Source organism: Typopeltis vanoorti, chromosome 18 (genome assembly GCF_054136105.1).
Source record: "Typopeltis vanoorti isolate ZY-2024b chromosome 18, IOZ_Tvanoo_1.0, whole genome shotgun sequence".
NCBI lineage: Eukaryota > Metazoa > Arthropoda > Arachnida > Uropygi > Thelyphonidae > Typopeltis > Typopeltis vanoorti.
In genome coordinates, this window is record NC_143566.1 from 51,133,010 (window position 1) to 51,158,306 (window position 25,297).

The following is a 25,297-nucleotide window of genomic DNA, read 5'->3' on the forward strand; positions in this document are numbered from 1 at the left end:
ATCAGACAATATCCTCTAACACTCATTCAGAAAATTTTAGATCTCTATCATATCACTCTTTCTCCTGTTAACCAGAGTCGGTAATCCACATACTTGCAATCTGTCCCCATAATTCGGATATAATCTTTGTAACTCTTCTTTGTACCCTTTCCACAGCTTCTCTATCCCCTTGGAATGTGGGAGATCCAGGTGCAGTCTTATCAAGGCCTTATAAAGAGGCAAAATGACTTCATCATCCTTACATGTCAGGGTTCGCTTCAGCTTTGCAGTTATCCTCTGAGTTGTATTTGCTTCTTTTGCTGTGCCCTTTGAACTTCAAATTCCTATCCACTTTTTGATATCTGTCAACCATCTACTGATCCAAGTCAAGAGTTTATATTCCAATCCCATATTCTCCATTTTATTCCACAGCCTTTCGTGTGATATCCTATCAATGTCTTAGCACAATCCAACATTATCATGGTGTATCCATTCCCTTTATCCAACTTGTCTGTAACATTGCTATAAAATATGAGCACATTTCTAAAACATGAACTTCCTTTAGTTAACCCATGCTGCTCCTTGCAGAGTATAGCTTGTTTGTCTATCCATTTCTTTATGTGAGTTCTTACCAGCTTCTCTAAAATCTTCACTGCCACGCCAGAGATACTGATAGGTCGGTAGTTAGACAAATCAGTTTTTGCACCACTCTTGTACAATGGAAGTATCATACATTCCTTTCATTCCTGTGGTATCATTTCTGAGCTGAGACTGAAATTATACAAACATGTGAAAGTCCTAGCCAATTCGGTTGAATATTCCTTTAGCAAACATGCTGATATTACATCTGTCCCTATTGACAAATCTTATCCAGGTTATGCAACAGCTCTTCAGCTTCATTTTCCTGCACCTCTAATTCTTCATGCAATGTAGCAGTATCATTGTGCACCATGTTTCATACACCTGGTTGATATATCTTAGCAAGGTGAGCACCCATTAATTGAACAATCTCGTTAGCTTCTTACACTAAAGTACTATCGATATTCAATAAAGTTATTCTTCGACATTCATTCTTTCTTTTGCTTTTGGCATAATGATAAAATTCTTTTGGATTTCCTTTAGCCTTCATAGCCAATTTCTTTTCATACTCCAATTTAGCTTTCCATACAATACTCGTTACTTTACTGGCCTGCTCTTTATATATTTCATAACTCTTCTTACTCTTATCTCATGGTATTCTTTCCACATCATTTTCTTCTTGTGGATATCTTGCTTAATAATGTTGCACATCCATTTCACTCACAATCTATTTATTCTTCAAACACTAGGGATACATTCAGAATACCAAGAAAGCATAGCTGATCACTGTCACCTACTGGCGGTAAAAAAGTCATATTCTTAACAGAGACCACTTCTCATGCTATGAACAAATCTAACACTCTTTGATCTTTAGTTCCTTCTTTCACAAGCTGCTTGCAAGCTTCCTAATGTCTGGGCTATCCAAATGAGGAAAAGACTTCTTTTTTCAAGATTATTTTACTTTGCAGACTTTTTTTTTTATACTAGTACTTCTGCATTTGGTATTTATGATGCAGCTTGGATTAAATCTATATTCAGCCTGTTACTCTCTTTCTAATATTTCCAATGTAACGGTGAAATTCATTACCTGTCAAGTTTTATGTAACCTGGAAATTTCTCAGCTAACAAATATCACCAGTATGAATTCTATCATTCTCAATTAATTTGGCAGAGGAGGGGAGGGGGAATCTTTTCTTATATCAGAGTTTGAGTTTCTCAAACATGGAGTTGGAGAAACTCAAATGATAAACCTGGAACGTCATCCGATGGATTAGATTTGGTTGACTGGAAAAGGTCACTGATGTGCAGACAGAGGAGAGAAATTGAAAGGCTTAAGTCATTAAGCCTTTTGCTTTTGTTCTAGAATTAATTGAAAGCTTCAGAAAATTCTAGTGACCATCAAACAAAACAATGTGTGACCAAAGAGCAAGTTGGCAACTCAGTCAGAGAACAGACTAAGGGTCATTTGAGTTTCTCCAACTCCATGTTTGTCAGAGGCAGGTTATTTATTTATTTATTTTGTATGATGATTCATTGGCCATGAGCCCCTTTTTGGGGAGGTACAGCACCATCTCAATCCCTCCTTATTTTTATCCAGGCTCAGGACTGGCATTGACAAATCAGACCAATGGCTGGAAGAATCGTCTTAAGCATTCCTGACTGAAGGCCGATTTGCATATTCTGGGGGACGAATAACCTGAGTTTCCAGGTGGGGAAAAAACCCTTCTTCTGTATGAGACCGGTGGATGGATAAAACATACCGCTGGTCTCATACAAGATAGTTCCCCCCCCCCATAGATGACATTCCATTTTTATCATTTTACAAATCTAACAGTACACACATTGCCAAAATATTATCTACTTCTGCTAACACAGATTCTCATTTCTCAACTGTTTCTTCATTGAGATTCTGACAAATGCAAGCGTGATGTGCAAATATTCAACAAGTGCTTGTTGAGTGCTTACATTTGTCAGAATCTTACTCTAAAAAAATTCTTCCAGGCTTAATTTTGAAATTTCTCTTCTTGGGAGAACTCTTAACTTCCAATCTTTAATATAATGAAGTATCATCTCCTCAGCATACAATAAAGTAGGTTTTCTCTTTCACTGAATGTGTGATAGGTGAACAGCTATTAATTCTATACAGTTTACAAATTTATCCAGTCATTAACTATTCTTACATTTAGGATAATTCTAGTGCTTCTATAAGAGCTCCTAAGAATCTTTAGCTCAGTGTTAAAAGGAGCAATTACATTGCTTAATATAACTGCTGCTTTTCCAGTTGACCAAATAATCATATCAAATATGTCATTAATTTTCTTCACATCTCTTTCACCGATGTTCACTTCATGCTATGTTCATTTCTGCAAATATTTCCACAGACACTGTTAATTGTTATTTGCATCAGTAATTTCTGCACCTTTTCTAAAACTGTTAAAACATCTATGCAGAGGAGACCACTCAACACCTCTTCATTTCTTCTGTTGTTGTCCTTTGGATGCAGTCTTCTGACTTGCACATTTTTTAAGGAGTATTAACAAGTTTCTTTGTTCTTTTGATATTTTTGCCTGTCCATAATGATAAGGTACTGTGGTTTGAACTGGAATTACCATAAAAAAATAAATAATAACATTTTATTTTTTTTTTTATTCAGCAACCACTGTGTTATTATCCAATAAGCATTTTCCTCCCATAAAATATTAAAGTTCATTTTCTTGGTTTATTATTATTATACAGGTATCTTCATGGAAGCAAAATACTCATCATGGGGCATCCATTATTTACACAATATCTATCATATCTCTCCTTAAACTCATTCACTGATGAAGCATTCACAACCACCTTTGGTAGCCCATTCCTCTTATTCACTGCCAACCAAGCAAAAAATCTAGTTCTAACATCCTTGATAACCACACTCCACACAGTCTTTGCTGACAACAATAACCTCTCTATCCTTACTTTGTGTGTTCTTCAACAACCAGGTAATTTGATGTGCTGTTTTGGTTACCTTTGCAATATGCCCTCTAAACTTCAACTGCCTATCCACAACCACCCCTCAAAGTCCCAGGCCTCATCATTTTAATGCAGTTTAGTTCTGTCAATATAATACACAGCTTGTGATCTCTTACCAAAGTGCATCACCTTACACTTCGCCACATTAAACTGCCAATCATTTATCTTTGTCCATACTGTATGTTAGTCTGTTTAAGTCTTCTGCAGGATCTCTGCATTACCTTCATTTACCATTGCTTTTTCCAGTTTAGCATCATCTACAAACAACTGAATATTTCCTGTCGAATCATTTTCTATATCATTGATGTACAAATTAAACAACAGAGGACTAATTACTGAGCCCTGTGGTATGATACTGGTCACTTGCCTTCCTCCTGGACTCAATTCCCCCATAAACTGCTCTTTAATATCTGTTTCTTGATTATACCTACACAGTAATTTTAATTATATAAATTACTTCATCCATTTTCTTGATTTCTGCATAATATATGCAGGTATCCCTTGCTTAATGCAGGATTTGATTATTGTGGCAGTCCCTTGATATACATGGCAAGAGTTTTGATTGACGCGCTTTTAAATTTGCCACCCAAAAACATGCACGCCTTGTGGCGTGAGTATGATGATGTCATTTCTCCCATGCAGTTGTGCTTCCAGAACCTGAGTGCCAGCCAGTTACTTTGCTGCCAGCATTAAGAGTGGGTGTATTACAAGCTCCAGTTGTTTTGCTGTACGTATTAACAAATTACATTCTTCATAAATTTTACAGCCCATTAATCATGTCGAAGAATAAGAGCAATCCCACAACTGGGTCATTAAGTGAAAAAAAGAAGAGGAAAGTAATTACCTTAGATACAAAACTTGATATAATTAAAATATTTAAACATGATGAAAGTAAAAGTAAGATCGGAAGCGAATTTGGTTTTAACGAGTCTACAGTACGGACTATTTTATCCAAAGCTGATGAGTATTGCGAGCAAGGTAAAGTTGCATCCACATCTGCAAGTATGCAATGCACACGTAACCGGACTGCTATAATAGTTGAAATGGAAGATCTGTTGATTAGGCTGGAAGACTGCAATCAAAAGTTTGTTTGCAGTCTTCCATTCCAATTAGTGCCTATAATATCACGGCCAAAGCTCTGAGCCTGTTTTCAAGACTTAAAGAGACTAAATAAAAAGAAGACAATTCAAAATTCGCAGCTAGCAAAGGCTGGCTTGAAAATTTTAAATTTAGGGCTGGACTAAAGAATGTAAAAATAACAGGTGAAGCTGCAAGTGCTGATGAAGATGCTGCATCCACATTTCCTGCTGAGCTGCAGAAAATTATTGAAGAAAATGATTACAATTACCGCCAAATTTTCAATGTAGATGAAACTGGACTCTTTTGGAAAAAAATGCCATCTAGAACTTTTATATCAAAAAAAGAAGTGCAGCCTGACTATAAAGTATCAAAATATCCCTTAACTGTTATGCTTGGAGGGAATGCTAATAGAGATTTTAAATTGAAGCTGCTGCTTGTCTATCAAACTCAGAACCCAAGGACTTTAATAAAAGGATGTAACAAGAACTCTTTACCTGTAATTTGGCGGGCGAATCAGAAGGCTTGGGTTACCCAAAGTCTATTCGAAGATTGGTTTAGGTCTTATTTTGTCCCGGCAGTTGAAGCTTATTGCAAGAGAAATAATTTAGCTTTGAAAGCTCTTTTGCTTTTAGATAACACACCTGGTCATCCAAATTCTCTCAATGATCTGTGTGAGAATGTGAACGTTTTATTTTTCCCACCAAATACGACATCATTGCTACAACCTATGGACATGGGCGTCATTGCAACTTTCAAAGCCTATTTTCTTAAAATGACATTCTCAAATTAATTTTGAGATTAACTTTGATAATTTGTTGCGGTAGAAACAACAACGGGAGAAAATGCAATTACGCTCCAAGAATTTTGAAAAAATTGAACGTAAATCACGCAATTGAAAACATTCATGACTTGTGGGAGCAAGTGTCTTCTAGCTGCATGAAAGCTGTGTGGAAAAACCTTTTACCAGAATGCGCTAATGACTTAGGTTGTTTTCAAAATCCTGTGAACAACGTGGTTGAAGAATTCATTGCAATTGGTGAAGACCTTGATTTTGATGGTGTTGACGCAGAAGATATTAAAGAATTATTGGATTCAAATTCAAAAGATTTCAGTGACGACGATCTTCTTGAAATTGAACAACAATGCTCATATGAAGACAATGAACAAATGGAATGTGAAGATGAAGTTCCAAAGGAGATAACAGTCAAACAATTGAATGGAATATTTCGCAGTTTAGAATCACTTAAGCAGCAAGTAATGGATATGGATCCAGATGTTAATCGAAGAATGCTTGTTTGCTGAGGTCTGGAGAGTAATTTTGCTTGTTATCATAGAATTTATGCCGATAAGAAAAAAACTAAAACTGTTCAAACGACTCTTGATAACTTCTTTTGATAAAAAAATTGCAGTAACTAATGTAGGTACAAGCATTTATTAAACATTTACTTTGCATTCATTTTTTATTTTTCCTAAAAGAGTACCATATAAAACGAACTATTAATACAGTAATCGATTGTGGACGAATTGTACTTTTTATCATTGGTTTTTGATATATGCGGTAACATTGAGGGATTAATTAACCACATTAATCAAGGGATACCTGTATAATACACATACACACATGCACACACATAAATGCGTGCATGTGCAGTGTAATCAAGATGCTAAACCTTCCTCTGAGTGGTTTTGCCATGTGCCTGGGAAAGATAATTGGTTTAAATCCTGGTCAGTGTGTGGAACTTTATTGGACTTTTTAGTTATGGCATGGAATTAATAGATATAGCAAACTGTGGCAGAAAGGATTAACTCAATGTTAAAAAAATTCATTTCATGAACACCAATTTACTCTGATGTAACTCAAGGGATAACAATATTTCAGTATGATGAGTTATTTTGATTCAGTGACATTGAAATATAATATAGTTCAGAATACTTTGAAAACCGAACGTAATCTGCCATCTGCATGCAATCTTCAGAGTATTATCCAATGCTGAAATTCATGAAATTCTCAAAACTTTTCCACCTCTACTGTTATACATATTATGCAAACTGGTGTAAATTCTTTGAATATGCATATGAAGTATTCATGAATATGTTATAACAATAATGGACTAATTTTATTTGTTTCAGATTGCAGATGGGGTGAAACCTACGCTTTCTGAACTTGAAAAATTTGAAGAGCAACCAGAAGGCATAGAGTTAGAGTGTATCCTCTTTTTTATTGCTCATAGTTCAATAATAAGAATGAATATAAATATTTCTATAGAAATTCAAGGGATAACAATGTGTCAGACTACTTGCATCAGAGTAGTCATAACATAAAATATTTATTTTTCAGGTATTATTTCTGGAAAATTTTCCATATTACTCCTGTAAATAAATATTAATTTTTATTACTTAAATATAAAGAGCCAATAGGCTTCATTTCGGCGATATAAACATTATTTAAATTAAGGGGATATTACATCCCACATTGTTTTAAAACCGAATAAGAAACTCAAAGATAAACTCTCTGATTCCAATCTGTGAGTTTCTTATTCTGTTTTAAAACAATGTGGGATTTAATATCCTTTTAATTAATTTTTATGGCTATTTTTGCCTATTTTTGTTTAGGAGTAACCCTATTTATAATGTCATTGGCTTTTTACTCAATTTTTTAAGACATTACTAATGTTTTAAAGACAGATACATGAAGAATATATGGGAAGAATAATTTTGGACATACCTTTGTAGGATGTTCCTGGTTGTCTTTTTATTCAGCAGTATCTGGTGTATAGTGATATACATTTGTACTACAGCTGAAGTATGACTGAAAGGAAGGGGGGGGGGGATTGGAAATGTGAAGATGGAAAGATGGGGAGAATTGCAGGTGAAGCAAGAGGTGTGTGAATTTTAAAACCTGGGTTTTAAGGGTGGGCTGAGAATTCTTTGGGAAGAAGGTGAAAAATAGAAAATATTTTGGGGAAAGGAGGATAGAATATGATGGAACAAGATTAGGGATGGGAGTAATGGGGTGTGAACCATTTCAACATTGCGTCGTCTTTGGAGCTTGTGGGAAAAGTCCATTTTCCCCCACGAAGGTCATCTTTGAACTTCTCCATAGATGACCATTACTTGGTGATCTATGGACTAATTGAGTGATGCTTGGAGATCAGCTTTACTTTGGGTAAAGTAACAGTTGTGCCATTTAAATGAGGGAGAGCGAGAGGTAGAAGTGCAGATGAGCAAAAGTTGTACAATGACCTTACAAAGAAGTTGTACAAAGATGTACAATGACCTTAGCAAGGGACTGGAAGGCATGGCTTTCATATGGACAGGAGGCAAGTTTTCTGCTCTTTGCCTTTATGAAATCAGATTTAGATCTGCTGATGACTGTTTTGCATTTGTTGAATGCTTTGGTATAGGCAGTGTATGTATGTAAGTTGGGATCTTGATGTTAGCCATGTACAGAAAGCTGAATTTTTTCTTCAACTGCTTCAATAAACTTCCTGTGTATCAGGGCTCACAAGCAGATTTGGGGTAGAATGAGGGATAAAGGCCTTCATGTCAGTGAGGATAATTTTTGTGACTCGTTTTATGTAGGTGTTAGGGTCAGATGAGTGGAGCAATAATCAAACGAAGAAAAGGAGTAAAAATTCCAGAGGTTATCCCATTGGCACCTTTGTAGTGCCAGCGTGTGCAAAGTGGGGAGTGGGTTGAAGAAAAATAATCTGTGGGAGGAGACTCCCATAAAATTGTTACCTGAATTGCTGTGAGGAGAGGTGTGACCTCTATGATGTTTCTACAAGGACTATTGTTTGAAAAAAGATCCAGAATTGAAGTGAAGAGGGTTATGAGGAATTCATGTAGGTAGATATATAATTTGCATGAGATCATTGCTTATGGCAAAGATATCCGTCTCTGCCATAAGCAATTGTCTGGCTTGGGTATGGTGTTGAAGAAGGGAAGACAGGTGGAATTGTGGACATTTAGATCACTAGAAAGATAACCTCATTATTTGAATAGCTGGATTATAGGTTCAAGTTTCCTGGAAAGAAATGTGAAGAGGTCCACGTGGTTATCAGGGTTTAGAGAATGATAATTGCAGCAGAAAATACAAATTTGAAAAACTTTTTTTAGAATCAGCGGCAGATTTAAGAACTCAATCAGATATGGTTGTATTAAACTTCCCCAAAAGTGAGAAACTTTAATTCTTAGGTCCCAACACAGCTAAGGTTGGCCAACAGTACCCGAGAGGGTGCCCCTCATAGAACTTGAGGCTTTCAGTCTAATCTTTTCCACTTATTGGTTTGTACAAATTAGTATGTGTTTTTGCAATTTTAATATTGTTTCCCTCACAATGTCTCAGTGACTGGGATGAAATATAGGAGTGATTAAACGTGTTGTTTATTTATTTATATGTGCTGTATTTATTCCATTAAACCTTCAGCATGTAAGGCTAAATAGTCAGTGGTGAGGTCGTGCCTCCTACATACTACTACTCGGATTTCCTCTCTAGGCATGACTTGGCAGAGTATGCGACATCTGGATTATGCACCAGCTGACCAGGAAGCCTCCTGACTCATTACTGACAGGTTCAAGCATATGCAAAATTTGTTAGTTGGCTTGTGGCACTGCCATTTTAATTGATATGTCCCCGAAATGGAAGAGGCTGTGGGTCTCTAAGTGTGTTTAGCATGACCTAGAAAGATATCCTTCACAGTGCACAGAGTAGATGGGAAGCAAAAAACAAATTGAAATCATTGCTCTGAAGACTTAAACATGGCATTTGCTGCTTCTTTCTTTTAAAGATAATTGTGCCATGTGGTTTCTCCATTTCACACAAAAACACAAAATAATAAGTGAATAATATTTATTCAAAGGCCATATAGTTTGGCTTGAAAATTACCATATCATTATTGCGGAAGGTAGTTTAATACAGTGTAGAACGCGAATAGTGGAGTGATTTGAAGTGGTGAGAGCTGTGTGATGATATACGTGACACAGCACAAAGACCTAACTAAGGAACATTATATCAGTTAATAATTAACTGTATTATTAAAACTTTAATTATGTGTAATTAAAATAAGACTCCCATGTCTTTGATATTGAGAGGCAGTCATTTCAATTCAAGTTCAGGTGATGAAGTAAGGCTTCAGCACTTTCTTTAAATAACCATTCAAATTTATAGTGACAATGATGGAGTAAGTGTATTTCAGACCATAGGATATTGTGGTCCATATTTTGAGCCCAATTTCTCGGATTTTCTGTCTATTCTTTTTTCCACCAACATCTAGTTCATTCAAAATACGAAAGGTTACACTCACTTGTTAGATCATGGGAAGAGTAAGAGGGGATTGTTTATCTTTAGAAGATTGGAACCATGATGATGATAGTTTATTGATTGGGATAAATGCAGCCACCAGATTGTACATAAGAATTCTAGAAACTGGTTCTGAAATGCCAGTAATGTTTGGGATAGGTACTCTATGTACCATTTCCTTGTTAATTGAACTAGGAATATAGGGCCAAAAGATGTTGTGTGGTCCAGTCTGAGAAGTCATTGAGTTTCATATATTGTTTGTTATTTAAAAGTTGTTGCAGCATAGAGCAAATGATATGAACATGTCGTAATAAAGCTTTATAATTCCAATCAAATAATAAAAAAAATTGAATGCCACATCATGCCTCCAATAAGCTGGGTGGTGCTCTTTCACTGGGCGATGAAGATCATCTACCACCTAATAGTTTAGTTAACACTTCCTCCATTCCTTCATGGTTACATAGTGATCAGAATTCATTATAAAAAATTATGAAAACAACTACAGTGTTAGAGTAAAAACTTCAGTTTAATATAAACCAAAATAATCACTCGATGTTTCAGCCGTCACATTAAGGTCATCATCTGGAGTATACACACATATACAAAGAAATAAGCGGTTTTAATCAATGTAACTTTAGCATACCATATAGACTACAGTCTATATGGTATGCTAAAGTTACATTGATTTAGTCAACTGTTAAAACTATTGGCCTGACCTCTGGTGGGGAAAAAACCGTACTACATGAATGATAGTCCAGTTATTATTATTAGTAGTATACAATTAAATTAAAATAAAACCATTTGGATGGCGGCCACTAAAACATAATTGCTTAGTGTCCTAAAGTTGGGGTTTGCTGGAAAACTTGTGGGTAATAAAAATTCTTAGGATTTTTATGCCACCATTATTGTTAAGATTAGGATGGGTAATCAAAATCACAGGCTTCTTTAAATTTCTGTTCATATCAAGTTTTTGTATGATGTAAAGAACGTGCGGTTTTTCCAGTCAGTTTGGTGTAGGGTGTTAAAAGCATGATCTAAGAGGCCTGCTTCACCAAAATTGTCAAATTTAATGTGTCATTTGTGTTCTTTTTTATGGATAGGAATTGTATGTCCAGTTTCACTAATATCAGATGAGTTACAGGTGCAATAGATATGATAAACTCCAAGGTGAGCTAATGAGAGAAAGGATCCTTAGAGAAATTGAATATGTTTTTTAATTTCATAGGTAGTTTAAAAGTGGCATCAAGATTATAATGTGTAGAATTCTGTTTATTTTTCTGATAACCCTTTAATGTAATCTATATTATATATATTTTTGAAGTACTTTATTGATGGTATTTTTGCTATATATACTAATAATTTGTAATTCTTGTTTAAAAGTTTTTCATTAGAGAAAATTGTTATAGCTGTTTTTGCGTGTGTTAATGATCCCAAGCTTTTGTGAAGGGTGGCAATATGAGTTAACATGTATATATTGGCCAATATGTGCAGGCTTGCAGTAAACAGTGAAGGAGATAGACTGCCTCAAGGAAGATGTGTGACCAGTGTATCCAAGTAAATTGTATGTGTTCATGTTGTTTGTTCAGGTGGCTGAGGAAGATGTTTAACGTTTGGCAGCTGTGTGGGCAGATAACAAAAACACCAATGTATCTAAGCTAAACTGTAGGTTTTAAAGTAGAGGAATCTAGGGCATGTTGCTCAAAGGCTTCCATATAAAAGTTATCAATTGTGAAGGGATAGTGGTAAGCCCATGGCTGTACCTTCGTAGGTAAAAATTATTTTGCCACACAAAGTAACAGGAATGTAGGACGTGGGCAAAGAGAGCTGTAATGTCGAGTGCAAATTTGTTCTGTAAGAGAAGAATTGTGTCACTGATTGGGATGGGGAAAAGGGCAGAAATGTCAAAACTGACTAATAAATCATCTTTGCTGAGTGTTATGTTTTTAATTTTGTTTATGAAGTGTTGTGTGTTCTTTATATAGGAGGGTGAATGACCTACAAATTCCTTGAGTGTTGACGCTAATTTCTTGGCTAGGTGATAATTTGGGCTGTCTATACCCTCAACTATCAGCTAAAGCAGAACATTATTTGTGTACCTTGGGAACACATATATTCTAGTAGAACGGGTATAATGAGGTAATAGTTTTTTAACAGTGTCTGAAGGCCAAGAAGTAACAGACTTAAGTAATTTAACTGTTTTTTTTCTTAATTCTGTTAGTCAGATTATAGTTCTCAGGTTGTTAAGTGCTGTTATTGGAGACTAGTTGATCATCTAATAAATATATGTTGATCTGTTAAGACAACCGTAGCATTACTTTTGTCCAATTTTGTTACAATTATATCCTGATTAGCTTTCAATGCTAATCAGCTGCTAGTTCTGTTTTTGTAAGATTGCTACATATGGCTTTCTTTTTATTCAAAACATTGCTGGTTTCTAAACTAATTTTATCAGCTATATTATTTGGAAGAGACTTAATGCCTTTTTCTGTGTGGTATATAACATCCAGTTTATTAACAGTTCTAGGTGCTACTGCAAAGTTTATGCCTTTATTAAGTAGTAAAAGTTCACTGTTATTTCGAGTGTGGCTAGATAGGTTGATCACATGAATATTGCCTGCATTTGATTGGTCACTCCTCATCTCACTTGTTTGTTGTTCACTTTTAGAGTTATTTGCCAGGGAAGAGATATCCTGATTGGTTAGATTCATGTGATTGACATTCATATTTCACTATTGTTTTAAAATATGAAATTTAGCTTAAAGTTTTTCTTTAATACTTACCAGAATATGCTTACCTGAATTATCAGTGATTCTTTCAACCACATTCAAAATATCTGGATTCATATAACTAGAGAATGCAGATTATAGATGTAATGGGGTCAATTTGGAGTCATTGCTAGGTTTTTGCAGGCTGTTTGAATTTGTTCCCTAAGTATTGCTTTCTCTGTACATGCGTAGATATGAAGTGCTTTGGCAGAAGTAAATTTCTCTTTCAGCTTAATGCAGTTAGGAATAAGATTGCTTTCTACGCTTCTTGCCAACTGACTGATCAAAAGTGAAACACGTATCTTTAGCTTACTGTAATAATTGTGACACAATTATTACAGTAAGTAACATCTCTATGGATTATGAGAATCCTTTCCTTCATGGTTACATGGTGATCATAATTCATTATAAAAAATTATGGAAACACTACCGTGTTAGAGTGTAAATCTTCAGTTTAATATAAACCAAAATAATCACTTGATGTTTTTACTTTCACGTTAAGGTCATCATCTGGAGTATACAAACAACATGAGTGCATATAATTTACTATTAAAATTGAAAATCAGAACTCCCTTCCTTTCCTGGGTACACTGGTTACACATCTTCCCTCTGGCAGTTTATCCTTCACTATTTACTGCAAGTCTACACATACCGGCCAATATATACATGCTAACTTATATCACCACCCTTGGAGTCATTAACAATCTCAAAAACAATTTTCTCTAATGAGTAAGCTCTTAAACAAGAATTGCAAATTATTAGCAATATATTTATAAATAATGGTTATAGCAAAAATGCTATGTAGCAATAAAAATAATATATTTTGGAGGCTGAGAAGGCTATGGATGTGATATGTTTTTGCCAGGAAAGCCAAGAGTGAAAGTCAGCCCAAGAAGAAAAACTGATCTTGTTTGGAAATCAGATTGATATCAAAAGAAAGTGGTGTGTGTGATAGTGGGGGAGTGAGCAGGATCTTTCTTCTGAGTAATGAGGCAGGACTTTGTTTTTATGGCACCGAAATTCAGTAGATTATCATCATCCCACTTGATAATTATCAAGTGGGATGATGATAATCTACTGAATTATAATACTAATCATACTAACCAATGAATAATACTAATCATTATAATGATTAGTAGATCAGTGGTTAAGATAGTAGTTATGGAAGATCATCAAACTTGAATCATTTGAGTACTACACGGTTCCTTGAATGAAGAAGCGGAATAGAAATTGCTGTCATCAGCAAAACTGAATAGGACTTGAATTTACAGAGAAAAGGTCATTGATGTCTATGATCAAAAATGTGGGCCAGAGTACAGAACCCTGGGATATTCAAACATTGATAAAGAAATGTATGAGGGAATGCAATCCACCATGATGCACAATGAATGACCAGAGAGGAAATTGGCAGAAGATAAGATGATACCTTGGTGGAAAGACTTCGATGTCACACATAATGAAATGCCCTGGAAGTATCAAGAGTGCCCACATGAGTTTCTCCAAATCTTTCCATAGCCTGGTCGTTACTAGCTGATGGGTCACCAGGTAGTTAAGAAGCTAGTTGCTGGTGACCTTCTCCATCACTTTGAGTATTGAGGTGGCAGTGAAATGATAAGTGTTTGATGACTTTTCTCCCTTTTTAGGGACTACTGGATAAAATCTTGCTTCCATGTTGTTGGGTAGGCACTAAATGAATATGAAGCTATATAGGAAATACAGGATGGGTTTTAATTCTAAAGTACAAGTGTTGAGAAGAATTGGATAGATATAGGTATTTTGGATAGTGCGGATTTTTTATTATTTTCTGGTTACAAGGCAAGAAGAGACATTTTGTGAGCAGTTTATGGTATTGTAGGAGGAGCTTTCTTCTGGTTATCTGTACAACAGATGGAGGAAAAGCTGATGCCTTATCTGCAAATGATGTTATCATGGTACCGTCAAGGTGTGTGACAGAGAAATGGCAACAAGGAAGAGTAGAAGTTATGTCGAACAACCTTAGTGAGGGTCTAGAAGGCTTGATTGCCACTATGTAGAAGGCAAGCCTGTTGCTTGGCTCTTATTAAATCTACTCTGATTTTGTTGTTGTTGTTGTTGTTATGAGTTTGAGTGAGAAGCTGTAGTTTTTAACTATTGAATGCATGCTAAATATTTTTCTTGAACTGCTTTGGCATGTTTTTTGATGAACCAATTCTTGGATAGGACTTTTGTGGTTGGAGAGAGGGAGTCATGTGGTGGGAAACAAAGGTACCCAGCAAGAATAATTTTCAGTTATTTTACTGAAATTATTACTTGGATTAGGAGAGGCAGACACAATAATCAAACCATGGAAAAGAAGCATAGAAATCCTAGAAGTCATCTAAGTTGTACTGTTTTTAGTGTATAATAGGGTCTGAGACACAGATTGACTGGGAGGATATTGATCTGTAGAAAAGGAAACAGTTAAGGTTATAGTTGGATTTGCCAAGAGGAGAGGCAAAGTTTACAGTGTATTTTGAGGGAAAGCTGATTAAGAAAAGGTCTAGTGTGTGTTGGAGGAATGATAATGATTATCTGTTATTTGGATTGGTAGGTTAACAATTTGCAGTGGATCATGGCTTTTAGCAAATGATTTGACTTTCCTTCCATCTTGATCTGTGAAGTTAGAGAAGAGTGGCAAGTTTGAGTTTTGAACATTAAAGTCTCCTAGAAGATAATCAGAAAGGAATAGCCTGAGGTGAGCTAGTTATAGTGGATGCCATTTTGAATTCTGTTAGGAACAGCAGATCTGTAAGTGTTAGTGTACCTTATTAGTATTGGTACTGATCCCCTGAATGCTGCTGAAATGAACATGAAATGCTTTTTGTAGTGTGAAATTTTGGTTTAGATATATTTTTGTTACTTTTGAAATTTTTAAGTATATTTTTATTATTTTGTGCCATTTTTTGTTTTTTTGCTGTATTTTTGGTATTATTTGTGATTATCATTATTATTATTTTTTAATATAACCATAGTGACATTAGTATTTATTTGATTATCTTTCCTGGTTGAGTTAATGCTGGAAAATATCATGCAGCAGAGATTAAGGACTTGTGCACATAACTCCCATGCAGGAAGTGCCCAGACTTCAGTTCCAGCTTGGCCTCTATAATGTTCCTTTACTTCACTTTGGGTACAACTTGCCAAATAACCAGTAACATGATTATTTTCCAGCTGAATGAATTCCTCCAGCTGCATTATCTTTTTATCATGTCTAGTTACTGTCCTGTGGAAATCACTTTATTATGTAAAATTCTGCTTAACTTCAAGTGGGGGAGATGCTGGTTCCCTAATTTATTAATAACAGTGTGTTCAAAATGTCCAGCAAGGCCACTACAATGCATATAAGAAAGAAAAGTGGGAGGGATAGGAACCACTTCATTCCTCCAATAAGCAGGACAGTGGTGTGTCACTGGCTGATGAGTTATTCCGCTGTCTAGTTGGCATTTCTTCAAACTGTGGAAGATAAGCTTATAAGATGGCAGTACTTGCCTTGCCAGAACATGTTTGCAGAACAAGCTATATAGAAAGGCAGTGTTAACTTAAGAGTGAGGAAGCTATATATTGTGCATCGCCTTTTGGGGGGGGGGGGGTGAGATGGTAGAATATCGTTTAAATTAGACAGCAACATATGTCAAAAGAAACAGATGGATTTATGTTAGTTGAGTGCAGTTTGTTTTTCTGCTCTCTAATTTTTGAAATACGATCTGAAGAAGTAAGATAATTACTTATACTTCATCTCTTATTTCTAGAGATAGGAATTCAAGCAGCAAAACTGTGCCTTCCAAGAAAAACATTGATAGAGAAGTATGGTAGTCTGATGAGAGTTATAACAAGTAACTTTGAAAACATATTATGAATTTATAGATCCAAATTAACTATCAAGCTGCATTCCTGTATTTATGGTTGTCTAACGTCTTGGATGAATTGATGATTGAGAGAGACAAGATAGAGGTGGCTGAGAGTTCTGATTTATTGTGATCTGGAATTAAAATGGATGCCACACTCTAAATCAGGGGTCGCTGAACTTCTTTAACCGTCGACCCCTTTAAGAGTTTCTTACTTTTTATCGACCCCCTCTATTTTACTATTACGTAATTATAATAGGACAAGCAGAAAAGACGCTTATGTGAGTTTTTAGATTGTTTATTTTATAGTTGCAGTGTTTCTTGTATGTGTAATATAGTATATATTATTATATTGGCTTAACGTCAAACAGATACATTTTTGTTTTTGACGTCATTCTTAACATTGCATATTTGATAGGAGAGATAAATAATATATATAAAATATAAAATTTAATTTATATAACAATAATACAATCTTCCTATAGATATATATAGGATGTACAAAACTACCAGCCCTGCTCAACTCTTCAACATAGATTAGTTTAGTTCGTGAATGAATAACGATTGAATTATAATATGTATGTTGATGAATTTTAGAACATTAACGCTCATTTGTATGTCGATGCGCAAAAATGAGAACTGGGATCGAATACGTGTAAGTATAAATAAATAAGCAACCACTCACTTGTTGCAATCCCTCTCCCGCCAGGCCGAAACCACCGACATCCATTTATTGGTAAATACGTCATTTTGGTTTACACGATTGGCCTCCGTAACTATTTTCATGACCTTGCTCCATCTTACAGGTCATATTCATGTCACTGTTCCCACGATTCACTCTTAATTGGGTTGTCATTCAGGATGGAGGTAATCCAAGTTTACCGAATTAAATATTACCTGTACAATGATGTCTTATATTTTTCTATCGACCCCTGAGCCCGAATCGATCCCTAACAACGTTATATTGACCACTTTGGCAACCACTGCTCTAAATATTGAAATTAAAAGGATAGCTGTGGCAGAAAGGTATGTTAAACTTGACAAAAATTCTGAAAAATAGAGATGTTAGTAAGGACATGAAAATTACAGCAATGGTGTTTCCCTTGGTGACAGATTAATGTAAATGCTGGACCACTAAGAAGACAAAATGAGAATTGACTCGTTTGAATTATGGATGTGAACAGTAAGAGCGACTAACAAGAAAATTTTAGAGAATACGAAGATGAAATGCTCATTGAGACATTTATTGTATAGAAATTAATTTGCTTTGGACACATGTAAATAAATGAATTATTGAAAGCAGTTTAGAAAAGGTTGAGGACATAAAAAAGAGAAGAAGACCATGAGAGCTTAATCAACATAAACTAGCCTATTAATAAGAAATACAACTGCTAAAAGAACAAATAAAAGACAGAGAGGTCCATATTCACAAGTCACTACTAGTCAGAAATGACTAGATGATGTGTAGCAGCAGCAACAACAACTTGCATATGTCATTTACTAAAGACTAATTAATTGTAAATAGTGTATTGGTGCTTAGGTTATAGTTTTGTTTTAAGGTATCAGTATTTCATTTCCAAAATGCTTCCTGTATAGCATTCAATGAGTTTTTATTAGCACTTGTGACAGTAGTTTATTAGACACACAAATATTCACAAGGATAATTAAATAAATAATGTTGCATTTTTTCTGTATTTTTGATATTATTTGTGATTATTATCATTATTATTATTTTTTTTAATATAACCATAGTGACAGTAATATTTATTTGATTATCCTTCCTGATTGAGTTAATGCAACTCAGCCAGAAATTGTTGCAAATATTTTAATTAGAAACTAATTGACCATCATAAGTGCATTAGGATAATCACAAGGTGAAGCTAGAAGAAAAAACATTAATCCTATTTACATTGCTGAGCGACATGCTGGAATGTTACCTTTTTGGTAGTTATAAAATAAGATTACAATTAAAGCCAAAATTAAAATTAAATTTGTAACCAATGGCATATGCCCCCCCTCCCTCCTTTTTATTTAATATAATGCTGTCTATTAACTTCTTTCAGGAAATTACATCGTATACTAAATATTAATTAAAAGAAAACTTTAAACAGTACCTCCTATATTTCAGCAATGTTGCATTGCCATCTTCATGGGAACATAAAACTGTGATACGTGCACACAGGCACTAACAATGAGCAAATGAGGCTGAAGAGAGTATCTTTAGGAGTCTAGGAACAACAGTCTAGGAACGTTGTTCCTAGAGTCTTAAAGGCGCCCTTAGTTGGTTTTTAGGACTTTAGTGCCCCCCTAGTGGGTTAAATTGGGTTGTCTTGGCTGTTTGGCTGATGTTCTCATGATGCAAGCTTCCCAAATTTGTTGAGGTTTGGGAAGTTTTTTAGAGCTGAGGCTGATTCCATGAACAATCTTTAGTATTTATATTTGTTGCGGTGTAGTAAAGTGACTTTCTTCCATCGTATTCTGTGGTGGCTATATTGGGGAAACAGATGTAGTCTTTGTGTTCAGATATCCTGATATTAGCTGTCCTGCCTATTTGGCCATTGTAGGACAGTTTACAGGTAGGTCTACGGGAAGTTGCTGGTCTTTGGCAGAGCAGATAAAGGATGCCAATTTCTTATATGGTTTTTAATAGGTTGTCAGGTCATATCTCTTTAGGATTTTGGTTAACTTTTCAGAGGTGCCCCAGATGTAAGGAATGGTGATAGATTTAGTGTAATCTTTGTTATGAAGGGAGGGAGGGAGGGGTTGTGGTTAACTGGTTTTTAATATTTTCTGGATTTTTGGGGGATTGTAGCCATTGGCTAAGAACGTGTTAAGGATGTGGTTTAGTTCAAAGGTTAGGGCATTGTCATCTGAACAAATTAATTTTGTCCTGTTATATAGGGTTTTTATAACTCCATATTGTTGTGAGGGGAGGGGTGGGATTGCTGGTGAATGTGTCTACCTGTATGGGTTGGTTTTCTGTAAACCGAGAAAGCCAAGGCTCCATCAGGCTGGCATATAATCAGATTGTCTAGGAAAGGAAGACTGTTGTCTTTCTTTTTCCAAGGTGGACTGGATTCTGGGATGTTGCTTGTTTAAGTGTGTTAAGAAGATGTGGAGTGTATCTGAGCCATGTGGCCAAGTAGTGAACACATCATCCACGTAGCATAGCCAAACAGTGGGTTTTTGTGGGTCTGAGGTTAAGGCTTTTTCTTCAAAAGTCTCCATAAAGAAGTTGGCTGGGGGGGGGGGACATCAAAACTGACCATTATGTCAGTGTTGGAGTGAGAGGTGTTTTAATACTGAACTTTGAAGTGGGCTGAGTTTTTCATGAGTGATGGTGTGTTGCCACTCTAGTGTGTGAGCATTTTGGCTAAATGTTTGGCTAATTTGTATGTTGGGGACCCAATGCCATCCACTATGGGATGTAATGGCACATTTTGTTTATGGATTTTTGGTAGTCTATATAATTGGGGGGGGGGTCTAGAGTTAAAAGGCTTTAGTTTGTTAGTAACTTTCTTAAGGAACCTTTGGAGTGTTCTGATTTGGGAGCTGGTGGGATCATTTTCAATAGAGAGGTAGACCAATCTAACAATAAAGAAGTAAGCTTACCTGTATAGTCTGTTTGGTTGAGAACCACAGTGGCATTTCCCTTATCTGCTTTGATAATTACTATTTCTCTGTAGCTCTTCATTTCTTGTAGAGCTTTATATTCTTCCTTGGGTAGGTTGGTTTTTGATGGTTTTGCTTTGGTCAGAACACTGACTACATCCAGTCTACAACCATCAAAAACCAACCTATGAGTTGATGTTAAATGGGATATGTGCATGAAAGAGAGACAGAGAAAGAGAATACGACATCAGCCCATTGCCACATCCTTTTTTTTTTTTTTTGCAAATGTAGTATCTATAGGGACTTGTTTTATAAGTAATGACACTTGCTCTTAATTTCATAAGATAAGCTGAAAATATTTTAATTTTGGGTATGCCTTAACTTAAATATTTCATTAGTGGTTGAAGGTCGTGGCAGAGAAGATCAAGGTCATAATTTTTCACCTGGTGACAATGTAGAGGTGTCGGAAGGAGAATTAATCCACTTGCAAGGAAGAATAATCAGCATAGATGGTAACAAAATTACTATGATACCGAAACATGAAGATTTAAAGGTATGTAAAACTTTGTTTATTTTTAATACTCTTTTTCTTCTTAAAATATTTGTTTATAGCCATCAAGATTTATTATTATTAAGAGAGACCTCCATGGAGTCAGGGACTCATCGAGGGAGGCCACATACTACATTCACCAGCTATCATACTTATTCTTGAATTCATTCACGCTACTTGCACTCACAACATCCAATGGAAATCCATTCCAATCATGCACCACCCTATGAGAGAAAAATCTAGCTCCCCCTTCTTAGTGGCATTCATTCTCAGCTTCCAAGGATGCCCTCCTGTCCTTTCCCCACCCTCCATATCACCCCCTCTTTCTCCTGTTTGCTAGTGTTTGCAGTCTACAAATTCTCAGTCTGTCTTCATAATCAGTATTACAGAATCCTGACATCATTTTTAACATTCTCCTTTGTACTCTCTCCAATATATCAGAATCACAACGGAAACCAGGAGACCAGCCCTGCGCACAATAGTCCAAGTGAGGTCTTATCAAGGCCTTGTAAAGAGGCAAAATTACATCCTTATACATGTGAACATTTGTTTCAGCATTGTAATTATCTTTTGAGTTGTATTTGCATTCTTTGCTACATAGTCCCTAAACCTCAACTTCCTATCTACTAACACTCCATGATCCCTAGCCTCATCAGTTTCTTCTTGCCTAATCCCACCAATATAATACGACTTTGGATATCTAATCATGTCATAGTGAATGACTTGACATTTACTGACATCCATTTTCCCATGCCTACAATTCCAGCCTATTCAGTCCCTTCCTTCATTCCAAATCATTCTGCAAGTACTGTATATCATCAGCAAATAGTTATAATATCCTAAGTACCTCTAATTCATCATCCTCTGTTCTCAGTCCTTCTCACCTCTGTCATAATGTGAATGAAGAAAAATTCCAGAATCTAGTCCCTCAGGGAACAATATTGAATAGATTAGTCAATTCATGATGTAGAGTTGGTTGCAGACCTGGCCTAAGGGAATGTTACAGTTTCTGTATACTGTAGAATCAGGAATAAGAGGCAGGAGATTTTGGCATTGGTTAGTGCAACTTCATCAAAAGATATAGGCATTAGTGAGACTTGGCTAACAGCAGATGATGTAGTTACAGGAATAGAATGTGATGAATTTAGTATTTTCCAGGATAGAGTAGACAGGACAGGGGATGGGGTACTTCTTATGACAAATGAATTACAGCCAACAAGAGTAGGAGTCAGTTGTGCAGATGGCAGTTCTTTTGAGTCAATATGGTGAGAGATGGAGGCAAATAGAACAAAATATAAAATTGGTTGCTATTATAAGCTTGGGGTACCAGGGATGATGCAGGAGGCATCCATCAACAGATCAGTATCAGTATGAGAGTACAAGTCGAGTAATTATTATTGTGGACTTCAACTTCAGAAGCATAGATTAGGAGGAGGAAAATCACATGGCAGGAAGGAAATAGAATTTATACACTTACTGAGAGATAATTGAAGCAGAATGTGAAGGAAGGGACTCGTACTTTGAGTGTCATATCTTGTAGGATCAGAAGACCCCTCACTGATCATTTGCCTCAATTGGAGGTGGCTACATTGCCTCCAATTGAGGAAAATTATCAAATTTTAACTTGTTGGAATGAACAATCTTTGTTTCATTCCAAAGAACTCTGTGCCTGGTGTCAGTAAGCATGAGAAGCAAGGCTGGATTTTCTGAAACTTCAGTGTAGTCTTTGATATTCATGGATTCTAATCAGAGCAACCAGTCTGTCTAAAATAGCAAGGATGACGGAGTAGGGTACTTTAGATGGTAATATATCCATTGTAGATAAGAAAGAAGATAGTTCCCAAGCTGGTTTGAAGGAAGTAAAATTAGTTAAAAAAATATAGCAAAATGGACCTACACATTTTTCATTCAGGCATGTTAATTTTTAACATATCCTTATGGTTATTGATTCCAACCTTTTTGATGGTTGTGAGGGTTGTAAAAGTTTGTGCAGATTAAAAATAAATAAGGAATTAAAAAATTATGAACAGTTAATAGAAATTAACTTGGAGATTAGAATGCAATCAGAGTAGTTAAAGTTTGGATGATTTCTTAGCTTTTGATGTCAGAATGGAACTCCATCTAAGTCAAGGACTGACTGTATGCTCACACAAATCTTGTCAGTTTGAACGAATTGCATATAGTTTTTAAACTTTTACAAAGGGTTAATTTATCCCAACATGTTCGATCATGAATCCTATTCATATGTAGGGATGGCATTGCTAATTTTTTTTAAATTTGTTTCTTGGTTTCTTGTTCAATAAACATGTTATTTACTAATTTAACTACATAATGTTTTTTACCTCATGTACTGCTGTAACCTTTCAAATGACGCATTATGATCTTTGCTGTCTTTATGTCATTGAACCACTATTTAATCTGGATTTCCTTCTTTAATTTAACTTATCAGACTGAGGCGGGGGTGATGCTGTGCTATTTGCTGTTAATAACAAACTATCACAAGTAGTTCATCTACATGCCAGAATACTAGATAATTCTCTTCACTCTTGACTTTTCTTAGCCAGCTCTCCTTCCAGATACACTGCAGATGTCACTTCACCACTTAGCAACTCATACCACAACTTCACTGAAGTTTCTTTATTATAGAACATATTTCACTAACTGATTCTGTTTCATGCCTTTTGGAATTACGAAGATGCAAAATATAATCTCCAAATTTACCAAACCAAGTTATTTTCCAACTTCTGATCTTCTTCTCCAAGGTCAGATTGCTGTTTATACTTTCCTGATCCAAACACCTCAGATTAAATAATATCCTCAGCACACTACTACAATTTCTGACTGCTATTCAGTCATTGCTTCTCAGACAAGTGTGATAAGGTCAGATCTCTAACTTTGCATTCAGCTTACAATGCATCTTGTAACACATGCAAGAAAATCTTGAAACAAATTTAAATCTGTTTTTTAAAGGACCAAATGTCTAAAATTAGTTTCCTTTCCAGAATCAAGGTCAAGACAGAAAGGAATGGAAGAAGTTGGTAAAGGCAACAAAGAACATTAGAGGTTCAGATAGCTGAAGAAGAAGATTTATACTTTATTATGTTACTTTACATTAGTAATCACATACTGAAATCTAACTTATGTGTGCACCCTGTGAAGGAATAACTAATAAAAATAACCTTTAAAACGTTAATGCACTGCCACACATGTGATTAACTGGTGAAGGAATTAAATCTAAGTGATATTAAATTCAAGTTACATAAAGTTTGTGGAACGTAACTAACTCTTACGTCAGTTAGAGACTGTGCTGAATTTGTGACTCTGCCAAAATATGGATAAATGTATCATGGTCTGGCAAAGATGCAAAACCTAAAGAATACCATCTTGTGCATTTTATTATTATTCATAATGATAGAACTTGGATGGACCTGCCCATGGAAGAATTGCCACCCTTGTGAACTTGGAGGAACAGTAGTCAGTGAAGATGTGGAGATTCTGTAGGATATAAATAGATTGCCAAATATAGTTAGCAAAGGATAATGGTTGCCTATTCACTGTGCCAAAATATCAAGTTATGCACTTCAGGAGGGGGGGGGTGAACACTACCTTATTGCTATTTATTATAGCTTTAATGCAAACTATTGAACTAGACTTAGGTAAAGATCTGGTTGCCTTGGTTTCTTGGAGATGTGGAAGTGGTAGAAAGCATTCAGAGGCTAGTGACCAAAATGGCAATTAGTTTATGGTTACAATGTTTAGCTAATAGGCAGAAAAACATAAATTATTAAAAGACTTTATTGAAAAATTTATTTAAACTTTTCAACACATGACCACACTCTTGCATAACTTTCATTGAAATTTTTGAAAATTATTGTTGTTATTAAAATTATTTTGAAAATTATTATTATTATAAATTAAATTTAAAATTATTGAAATTTTTATTGAAAAATTTAAATTTTTCAATACATGACCACTCTTGCACAACTTTTTTATTCTCATCTGCTTTGGTGGATGAGAATAAAAGGTTGTGCAAGAGTGTGGTGTGGTTAGCAATGGTGTAATGGCTAGATTTTTTGCTTGGAGAGTGATAAATGAATGGAATAGATGGCCATTCTTTGTTTTGTATATGACTCAAAGGAGAGATATGATTAACATTGTGTGAATAATGGTTAGTGATCACCTCCCACAGTGAATCTTTGGACTACACGGATATGCATGTTAATAATTTAAATGTTACCACATGCCAACACTTGGTACCAGATGTATTATTGAAGGTTTGAATGAAAATAATCTCAGCACAGAGGCAATTTTATTTTTAAACCATAAATAAAGTTGAATTTTACTTTAATAGTGATTATTTTCATAAATTCTTAAATATAATCCGTACTTTACTGTGTGTGTTCATGGTTTTTTACACATCCTAAACCAGTGTTTCCTGAAGTGTAGTATGTGTACCAATGATGGAGGGGGGGGGGTGCAAAAGGTCTTTAAGGAGTACAAGGCCATTTTTTTAAAATTTTGTTTACTCATCATATTGTTATAAATAAGTGAAAGT

General features: G+C 35.4%; 1 protein-coding gene across 1 annotated transcript in view; it reads left to right on the plus strand.

Annotated features, from left to right (window-relative positions):
* The window catches only part of Spt5 (Transcription elongation factor subunit Spt5), a 428,434-nt gene that overhangs the window by 229,292 nt on the left and 173,845 nt on the right, over window positions 1–25,297 (plus strand). The window contains 2 exon segments of the mRNA XM_090408290.1: window positions 6,781–6,856; window positions 20,591–20,745. Of these exon segments, the coding sequence (XP_090264416.1) occupies window positions 6,781–6,856; window positions 20,591–20,745 (231 nt within the window).